At 44.4% G+C, this 10,810-nt stretch overlaps 1 protein-coding gene across 3 annotated transcripts in view; it reads right to left on the reverse strand.

The window, feature by feature from the left end:
* DDX58 (DExD/H-box helicase 58) overlaps positions 1-5,013 on the reverse strand; it is a 38,654-nt gene extending 33,641 nt beyond the window's left edge. The window contains exons 1-3 of one of the 3 annotated variants that reach the window (XM_019555280.1): positions 4,997-5,013; positions 4,281-4,449; positions 920-1,051 (exon numbers count right to left, since the gene is read on the reverse strand). In XM_019555280.1, coding sequence (XP_019410825.1) covers positions 920-1,051; positions 4,281-4,386 — 238 coding nt within the window. In that variant the 5' untranslated portion in view covers positions 4,387-4,449; positions 4,997-5,013. Of the gene's footprint in view, positions 1-919; positions 1,052-4,280; positions 4,582-4,996 lie in introns of those variants that run through there. The other 2 variants (XM_019555279.1, XM_019555278.1) reach the window with 2 other exon arrangements.
* Positions 5,014-10,810: the final 5,797 nt, after the last annotated feature.

Here is a 10,810-nt window from a genome sequence, read left to right on the forward strand (position 1 = left end):
GGATCACCGTAATACTTTAGCAGTTATGTGGGTGACACTCAACCTGCTTTTACACTTATGTAACTACTGTCTTGGCACTGCCTGCTAACTAGTTGGCAGTTTCAGCGGAGACTAAGAAACTAGGGATTAAATTGGCAAGAGCTAAAGCAGACAGTGTTATCCTCTTAAGCGCTGTCAAGCTTTGATGTCATTCCACCAAAACAGGACGCTACTCAAGAGAGATTCTGAAAAGCCTTGCATCTTCTTTTTTTGCATTTCATTGCAAAAAAAAAAAAAATGGATTTTTTTGGTGATTTCTTAGCTGGTCTAATAAAAAGTATCATCTCTGAACCAAGAGTTCTAGCATTTTACATTTCTTGTCTCAGACCAACACGGTTACCAAATATATCCCTTGCATATCTTCTCTTGCATTTTTCAGAGTTGACAAGGGTGACTTTAAAACATCATTCATTATGCTTCAGAGTTAGCATTCAACTGAAAAGAAAGGGTACAGTCCCTACCACTCAAACTCCCCTTTTTACATTGTGTGCAGACAGACAGATTTCATTGTGTCAGTTGTGTAGTTCATATTTTTTAAGTTTTGCTTGCAATGTTAAGCACTGCAGATTACAATTGCTTTTGATTGCCTGAATGACAGTTTAAATTAATCAAATCTAAGATCATAGGCTGCAAAATGGTACTTAAAAATAATGCCTCAAGCATGAACCCACACCAGCCTGATTTCTGTTCTCAAATCACTAGGTGGCTCATCCAGTTAAATGCAGAGACACAGTGATGGATAAGCTTGTCCTGCCTGTACTTCAACTATGGAAATAGAAGGAGTGGCTCCCCAGAGGAACTGATCCAACCACTTTCACAAGCACACAGCATGAAAAAGTGTGAACGTCCAACCTTTTTAGCTTTATCAGTGAACACAAACCTGCTGCAACAAGTGCGTCTAGAAACCCGCGAAACCATCCCTTGTCTTCAAGTTCCAGTATCATGTTGAGAAACATTCCCGCAGCAGCAGTTGTTCCATTTTTTTCTTCAGCCTGAATCCTTTCTATGACTTCTGCAAATAAGCCAGATGGCAGAACTGGTATGAGCTTAAGGGTGGAGGTGTGCCACTGATGTAGCTTGCTGCAGGGCCTACACCAGGGGTGGGCAAAATGCAGCCCGGGGGCTGTGGCCCACCAGCCCATTCTATCCGGCCCATGGGGCCCCTAAAAAAATTAGAAAAGTAATATTTATCTGCCCTGGGCTGCCTGTCATGCGGCCCTCAATGGCTTGCCAAAACTCAGTAAGCGGCCCTCTGCCCAAAATAATTGCCCACCCCTGTTCTACACTCTGTGAATATTTATTAGCTGTGCTCACAATATGGGTATTTGCTGGTCACTGTCCTTCCAGAGGCAGAGGAAGGAAAGTATATCCCCCTGTTCAGTGGGAAAATCTCTGGAGATACCCAAATTATACCATACAATTAAGATTGAAAAATTTTAGGTGAAACTGTTAAAGCTAAAAACGGGTTTTGCAACACAAGTCTTCCTGCTTTTAAGGGCATCACTGGCCAATTAGTCTTTGAAAAAATTGACTTCCACCTGTTCACTAAGCCCCACTTTGGATGCTACAGAAACCAGGACTGTGGTGCCTGTGAAGTAAACATCACCAGCCATTACCAGAAGTGCAGCTCCCCCCTGTAACTTGGAATGCTTTGCAGGAAGTGTTCTGAGTCACAACCATCCCCTGGACCAAACAGAAGTTCATTGTTGGTTCCAGGTGGGAGGAAAATCTAGCTGCCGGCTCCCAACTTGCAGCCAGCTTCCCCTAGAAACAACCGCTCCTTTCTCCCCTCCTGTTCCCGTTTCAGAATGGGAGGGGGGGAAAGCAGCAGAGGGAACTCGTTCTAGGGGTTCCCCAGTCAGCGCTGAAGGGTGGGATGGGTGAATTCGAGATCCCCTCCTCCCCCTCCCCCCACCATGAAGGCACTCCAATAACTCACCCCACCTTCTAGCAGGGACAGAAAAGCCCCCAGTCCAAACGCCCTCCACCCGCTTTCCCCCCATCCCATTCTGAAAACAGCTCAAGGCTCGCAGGCAGAAGATACAAACTAGACACCCTGTTCTGAAATGTCTTCACCTGAACCCTCATGCAATGAGGAGTCATATTTTCACCTGATCAGCCATTCTTTAAGTGGTCTGCAGCCATCCTGTGCTTGATTAAAAACTGGGTGAAAATTGTCATTTCTGTCTGTGCCCTCCAAGGCTCTGATTTAAGATTTTACCCATTTGCAGCTTTTGCTAGAGCCTCTCTGCAGCAGCTGAATATGGCAGCAACCCTTAATATACTAGGGGGCAACCATTTTAGCAGGTGTGCCACAAACGAGCCTTGTGCCTTTCCCCAAATGCTACTCCACCTCCTGCTCTGCTTTCTGCTCCCTCCCCTGCCCAATCAGCCAGGTGCTACACCATATGCTAGGTGCTGTCCATACCAAGTGCACCACAGGTTGGTCACCCCTACACATTCTAGTATTTCCTGCACGTTCTAATAACCAAGGATCCAGGTTTTCCCACTGCCATGGAAAAATGCAGTAAAATGTGGATTTTCTCATTTTACAGAGAAAAACCTGGATTTTCTCCTTGAAAGGAGAAAAATGCAGGAAACATTGATTTTCTCTCTGCAGGCGGGCAGAAGCAGGCTGGGGGTGTGTCACCACGGTGGCACTTGGCTTGTGGTGGTGGCACCAAGCTTCTCCACCCAGCTCTGTCCTGCTGCACTGGGTCCCACCCACTGGGCTTTGGAGGCCCCTGAGAGAGGGCCTCAGGGCAGAGAGCCTGTGCCTCCAGCGAGCAGCCCTCGCCCACTCCTCCTCCACCACAGGATCCGCTCCAGCCGTGATACCCGAGGGGAAGGGGGAGCGGGGCGCCACGCTCCGCCACAGCAGCCACTGCCTCCCATGAGTGGTAGGCAGGGCTCAAGCACTGCTGCAGGGGGCTGTTGACCCAGGTCCTTAACCCCATAGCCCTGGCAGTTAGGGGCCATCTCCGGCAGGGCTCGGCGGGGGTGAGGCACTGTGGTTGGGGAGTAAGGGGCATCAGCAGGGCTGGGGGGCTGCGGGTGGTGAGTGACAAATTCTTAATCAGAAAATTTGCATTTTTATAAGCAGATTTGTGATTTTTAAGACAAAGAAAACCAGGATCCCTGGTAATGACCATTAGTTAAATCCCAGAAAAGCCTCCAAGCCTCAGTCATGGACCAGGACTCTACTGTGCAGGGTGCCTACCATGAGAAATAAAAGGATGATCCCTGTTCTCAGTAAGATAAAGATTGGCACCTGGTAGAGGATACACCTCAAACCTCAGGCAACAAGGTACACGAGGGAAGGGGCAGCTGCAAAGGGTGCAGGTGGCCCTGGCCCTGATCCCAGCTCTGCTCCGCTCCGCTCCCTCCCATCCAGGCCCGGTCCCAGCACCCCTCCCTCCACTTCCCTTTCCCCTTCCCCCTTCCCCCGCAGACCTCCCTGCAGGGGGGAGTGGGCATGCACATGCGCGCACACACTCAGCCCTCCCCCAAAACATTTCCTCCCTCTGCCTATGGGAGCATTCTGTCTTCTTACTCTTCTGTGAAACATGACACATCATAACCAGAAGGAAATATGCCTCTATATCCTATCGCCACTGAACAGCTTCAAGGTTAACAGACTATTCCAACTTTTCTCTGAGCCTAACCTGCAAAAAATAAACTGGGCCAAACGGGAGATTTTACCACGTCTTTAATTCTACTATGAAATATGAACCTTCATTTCTATCTAAGAGAACTTTTACAATCTTTTCTCCTCTGCCTAAAGAAGGGTGCCTGTTGCCTGAAAGCTTGCAAATAAAGACCTTTTTTTGCAAAAATCTAGTTGGTCTAATAAAACATATCACCTCTACCACAAGTTCCGATTCCTTTTGCCTCTAGACTAATACAGCTACAACCTGGATACCTGCGTACATGCACACACTCTGTCCTTGGTTCAGGGTTTAGATTCTTTTTAATAACACGTATACACCCCAAATCAGTAGAAATACCTTTCTTAGAAATGAAGCCAGAAAGAGAGATGAGAAAGTAGGGGCAGGAGGCAAAAACAAGCAGAAGTAACAAAAGGGGAAAGGAACAACAGAAATCCCTGTTAAAACTGGCACCAGTCAGAAACCAACTGTGTACCACTGTGGCACTTGCTTTTCAGAGGAGCAATCAAGACACAGGATCCTGCCCCCATCAAGCCCTAAACCCACCCACAACATGCCCAGTGGATCTCTCACCATCAGGGAGCCATTCCCTCATGTTGCTTAAAATATACACAGGGTTCAGTGTCGTCACAATATAGTTCTCGTAGAACCGCAGGCTCGCCTTCTCTTCTGCAGTCATTTCTGCTCAGGCTTATTCGGATGGCTGTTGCTGAAGAATTAGATTCCCGATTTACATTCTAACCTGCACAGGCAAGAGAAGGAAAAAAATGCCTTTGGAACAAAGTGCTTCAAGGAGCAAGGAGTCCCCCAACTCTTCTCAGGGCTGTGACAGCAGAAACCTAGGCATGGATCTTCAAGCTAGCCCTTTAAAGAAAAGGGTACAGCTGTAAATCGAATTCATAGTCCCTCCAATTACAATAGCTTCTTGGATATCAGCTGCCTCCGAAACAGAGGGAAAAAAATAGCAGAGGCTGCGCCTGTAAGGGTGGGGGAAGAAAAGAAAGGAAACCGAAACTTGAAGCCTGTGCAAAAGAGACGTAGCCAATCAAACTGCCAGGGTGCGACACTAGGTGCTAGCAGATACAGCAAAGTAGGAAACAGATGAGCTAAATATTCACTTTCCCCGAGTTACTTAAAAAAAAAAGAAAAAGAAAAAGAAGAAGCGTGCATGTGCCCCAAAGCTTGCAAATAAAGAATATTTTTTGCAACTCTCTGGTTGGGTTAATAAAAGATATCACCTCCCCAGGAGTTCTGATTTTAAAAAAAAAGTCACATCTACCACGCCATACCTAGGTATGCAAGCAAATCCATAGTCAGCTTATTCAAAGGCAGTCAAATAACTTTAATTTGATATTACAATGAGCGCCCCCCCCTCCTTCCTTCCACCTCTGTCCCTAGAAAATTTTGAAATAATCAGCTGCAACATCTTAAACCTTAAGATTCAAAAATCACTTCCAAAGAAACAAGTGCAAGTGCCGAGAGCTGGTGTTTACACAGATTTCTGAGTTAGGATAACTTGGTAAATTAAATCCTCTTAAGAAAATAAAACAACAGGAAATTAAAGGTGTTGGTTATAGCCATGTCACTCTAAGGACATAGGCAAATACTGTTCTTTTGGTAAATGTGACATCTTTTATTAGACAACTGAATAGTTAGAAAAATTCTTTTTGCAAGCTTTTGGGCACAAACACCCTTCTTCAGGCATAGGAAGAGGCTGCTGGTGTTTGCGTGCTCTCCTAGGTGGAATAGAAGCTTAAGCAAAAATGAGGGTCTGTGAAAATGCAAACAGGTGGCAGGGAAGATCAACAGTGAATCGATTTGAGACAGGTATGTGGTGGGAGGGCAGGAGAAAGGAGGGAAATGTTGAGCTGATGCTGGAATGTAGCTGATAAAACATAGTGAAATTACCTGGGGTTATCGGATGGCAGGCAGGTTATAATGTGCCATAAATCCAATGTCTATATTTATTCCATGGTATTTTGTATCCAGTAGATTTATGAAGTGAAATTCATAGGCTCGTCTACAAAAGGTGTTTTGTAAATTCCCTTTGAGGATTAGAACTGAGATACTGGAAAGAGAGTGATTGCCTTGTGAGAAGTATGCACCCACAAGTAAATCAGCTATTTTTGTCTTTGATAGATTTTTAGCACAAGTTCATTCTGGTAGTTAGACGGGATATTAACTTGTAGACCTCATTTCACCCCATGCTCTGAATGATCACTGGGCATGAAAATAAACATGTTCATGTACAGACTGTTTTGCAATGCAATATATAAAGGGAGTGAATTAAAGCTCATGATACAGTAAAAATACAAAAACCATAGAGACAAGCCCAAAGAAATGCATTTGGAGTGCCATGACTTCTCCCAGAATACCAGAATACAACCCAGCCTGCTAAGAAGTACTTGCGACACGGTGGGGTTGGGAGAAGCAGCAATCCCCTCCCTTCTGAAACTACTCCCAGTAAAAGTTTGTCCCTGCCCTTACAATGCCTAGCGCCAAGGTGGGTTGCTTGTAACACTTGGGTTGGTTTTAACACTTGTTTTGTCCAAGAGGGCACGGAAGCCGGTGCGTGTGCCCCCAGATCTGCACAGTGTGGGCTGGGCTGGGCTGTGCTCCAAATGGGTGGTGAAGGCACCAGGAGTGGGAGCTATGCCCTTCTGCCACTTGCCCAGCTGGGCCAGGGGGAGAGGTGGGGGGCACGATGCAGGCACAGCTTGCTCTGGGCAGAAGGCTCTGGGAGCAGGGGCTACGCCCTCCCAGGGCTCGCCCAGCCAGGGCGGGCCAGTGCCATTGCACTGCCTCAGACAAAGTGGTGCACAGCAGCAGAAGCCGCTTCAGCCTAACCGCGCCTCCTGGACAAGCCTTGGTTTTGCCCTGCTGTGCCCTGGCTGGGCAAACAGAAGCAGATCATAGGGGCAGGTGCATGCACCCGCATTGGGGAGGGCCCAGGCTATAGGGTATTTTAGTGTGGCTGGAATGCCCCAATAGCCCCCATTTCATTGCGCTCTGTGGGGCGGGTGGAGCCAGGGCTGTGTTCTGGGGCTGCAGCTGGGGCTAGCCCAGCCCAGCCTGCCCCATGCAGATCTGGGAGCACACACCTGCTCCTGTGCCCTCCTGGACTGGCGGCCTGAGCCCCCCTCCCCAAGTCCCGCACCTCCCCATCACGGCTGGGCAGCTTGTCCCAGCCCCAATCCCTCCCTCACTGTGGGGGCATTGATCTGCCCCGCTCTCCTTCCCTCCCCCCTCAACAAACTTACCAGCTGGAGTCAGCTGCGTCCAGCGTGGTCAGAGACTGCTGCCTGTTCAGTCTATGGCCAAATCTTCAAACTGGTGCCTAATTCTCCGAATTGATTCAGAGGCTTCCAATTCAATTTGGAGCTTTTAATGGGTCTCCCAATTTGATTCTGATTTGGAGCTTCGGTGGCCGAATCTCCTCTGAATTCAATCGGCTACCGAAGCTTCGCACAGCCCTAATGCTAAACACATGAAGCATACCTGTAGGGAGGAAATGGAACTAAATATTTCTCCTGCTGCATTATACAAGGTTTTATGAGAGGTGTATAGAAGTATAAGATCTTAATTTTTTTTTTTATCATAATTGGAAAAGTGAAGCTTTTCTACTTTTTCAACTCCTAGTTACAGTTGCAGAAGTTTCAGCTGTACTTCTTCAAATAAATTCCATCATTGAACTGAAACATTAGCTTTGATGAATATGAAGAAGACATTCTCTTTGCACTTGAAGGCAAAAGAGGATTTAGCACTTCAACAAAGGTGTTAGCCAGTGACTTTCAAGTTCTACTGTTTACCATCTTTAGAAGATGAGCAGTAAATATCTGATTAATATTTTCGAATTAAAAACATAATTGCAGTCAGCAAAGACCTCAATCCCCCTCGTCATCCAGGTTAAAACAGTGTATATAGATAGGCATGACTAATATGCAAGAGATGGTCTAGTAAGGCAGTTTCTACAAAAGAAAGCACCTTGCTAGTCTCTTTTTAAATAGGTAGAAATCAACAGTGAGCTGGAATAGAGCAAAATTTCAAGCCTGTCTTCACTTTTATTATGTCCAATCCCAGACAAAAAATGCACACATTAACAGCACATTGTTTCTCATTATGAAAACAGTTAACTCAATGGTTTTCAACCTTTATAGACTCAAGGCACCCCTCAGAAAATGTCAGCACTTGGTTTTCACTCATTTTTGAGTGCAGAAAAATAATAGAGCAATTCTTCCATTACAAAAAACTCAGAAAGATGACATCAGGTCACAATGTTTTTACCACCATGGATTTCCTGTTTGAAATCTCTGGGCTTATCTTGTGAAGCATGTTTGCACTTAATGCTAAAATTGTATGCTACCCTCAAAAGGATCTCAAGTCACTCTGGATAAGAATCACTGGGTTAACTGGTTCCATATGAGGGCTAAGGCAGAAATGTCATCAAAAGAATCATCAACAATAGACAATGATACCTTTTCCTGGACTCTACTATTGGAAATTATTAGGGAGCTTGAAACTACGCTGAACATATAAGTGTTCAATGTTAGCAAAGAAGAATACTATTTTTATACAGTATATGCTAGATGTAGATATAGCACTATATGCAATAGTAGTACTGAATTGCTATAGAGAATAATTAAACACATTCTGCAAATTACACCCTAGACTGAATTTCTGAGGGACCCTGAAAATATACCTGCATTAATTCTGAACACAAACAGCCCAGCTATGTGGGCTGGACAGGATAGTCCTTCAAATGGTATTGTAAGCCTACGGCAACTTTAATAAAGATTTGGACAGTTAAGTCTTTTTTTTTTTTTTGAAACAAAGTAAAAAAAAATAATTAAAAAATAAGAAACAAAAAGGGGGGAGGGGAGGGCGTACAAATGCATAAAAGACGTACAAGCCAGCAGACTGACATCCCTGAATGTAAACACACCTGGAAGCCAAATGGTCAGAGGCTGCATGCTTTCCCTCCCCCCATCACTCCCCCCTCCGCCCCTGCCCTTTTACCAGCTCAAGACAAGAGCCCCTTGGGCCACACACTGCATAGGCACTCCTCTCCTCCTCCACAGCTGCATCATGTAGGCAGGTGCCCCAGCTTCACCCTCAGCTCCCTGGCCCTGAAAGCTGCACTGTTCCACAGTGCCCCATTCCCTAGGTCAGGGGCAGGAAGTAGAAGCTGGAGGAGGGACAAGGAGCCCTAAGACTCTCTCTGGGTGCTGCGATAGTAGAAGTGACTGTGGCATAGGGAGCCACAATTTAACCCCTAATGAGTGGCCAGCTGGACAGCCCTTACTTAATGCAACAGAATCAGCTAAGCATTTCAAATGAGTGTTTGTAAAAGCATGTTTGTTTTAAACACAGAAATAAGGTTTTAGTCTCAACTATTCCTTTACAAAAAGTCAAATCTGTAATGTGTTCATTTTAAAAGATCAGAGAGAACTTCACTTCATTTGCTCTTTCACAACCAAAGATATAGACATTAATAAGGTAATCATGCTCCTGCATATTCTATAGTTGGCATACGCTAGGATGTAATAAAACTGAAAACTTAAAAGATAGCATTGACAGAATTTAAACATTTTCCTCTTGCATGTGCCTCAACAGTTCCCACACCAGGTTATCATTAGTCTGTAATAGGTGTCAACCCCTCAGGCATTTCTATCTGCTCCTCACCCATCGTGGTCTGAATCCATAGAAATCACTGCCACTATAGACATCTTTCTCCTATCTTCCTTCCTTCTCTAACTGAATCACATTCCAACCATTTAATCCCATATACAAACACCTAATCCCTCACTTGCATGACTGCATTTATTCCTCATTGTCCCCTACTCCATTTTATGTACTACCCTTACATTGCCAACCACGCCTTCCCCTCCTTCTGTAGAATTTTTTAGCAATAATTATCCCTTTTTTAAAATTGGTAACCTCTCAACATCCCTCCTCTGTCTTGTCCTATGATCATAAACTCTATTGTCTGCAGCAAGTTACATTGTAATTCACAGGTCTAGATGTTATACTCCATAGATTTATAAAATTGTGCATAGGCACCTCTGTTAGCCACTAGGAACCTACTGCATGAATTAAAGTATATGATAATATATTTTGTGAAGTATTGTGCATGCATGAATATCCAGTCACCGAATGATTAATGAGACCACCTGGGAGCTCTGACAACACAAAAGGCAATAGCCTAATGGCTTAGTAATAATGGTAACTGAGCCATCTTCATTGCTATTTTAGTGTATATAATGCATCTAAAAGGCCATGGAAATAAGGACAGATTAGCAAACTGCTTACAAAGCCAAAGTTAAAAATGACTGAAAACCAAATGGTAAAGATATTGACAAATGAAATTGAATTATTCTTGCTGTAAATCTTACAGTTTGCTGTGACTTTTACAAAAAGAGAGACAGCAAATTACAGAGGGAACATGAAGAACTTTTTAAGACAACCCTATATTTACTGTTTCAACGTTCCTTAAAATGTTAAGCCAGTAATTCATAGCCAGGGAGCTGCAGCATCCTGGGATACCTTGAGACCCTTTTAAGGGTGTCACCAAGTACCACGCAATGTTAGCAGTTTTGGGTGTGCAACGCTGATTCACAAGATAAACCCAGAGATTTTAAATATAATTCAAAACATTAAAAACATTATGACCGTTTGTGGTCAGAGTTCTTTGCAACAGAACTGCTCTATTATTTTTCTTTAGTAAAATTTTGAGCAAAAACTAAGAGCTAGCATTTTCCAAGAGGATGCCTCGAATCTGTGAGTTATTACATTAAATAATCATTTTACAAATGAAAACCCTGTACCTGCTATCACAGAAACCTAACATTACTAGAACTGGGGGATGAGGGGCAACTATTTTGTTCACTTGCTAGCATCTAGTCTACTTTCAGTTCATCCTTCACTTTTGTGTCATCCTTCACACAATTCCAGAGGACCTACATCATCAACAGGAAAAATGAGGCAAGAAAATTAAACAACTCTGGTTCAGATGAATTTAATGAAAAGGTTGTTGTCCTTCAAGGAAACATTAAGAACATCTATGCCTTTCAGTGCTTGATGTGCCAGAAGCCTTTTTTTTTTTA

The sequence above is a fragment of the Crocodylus porosus genome, unplaced genomic scaffold (genome assembly GCF_001723895.1).
Source record: "Crocodylus porosus isolate Cpor-Errol unplaced genomic scaffold, CroPor_comp1, whole genome shotgun sequence".
Classification (NCBI taxonomy): Eukaryota; Metazoa; Chordata; order Crocodylia; family Crocodylidae; genus Crocodylus; species Crocodylus porosus.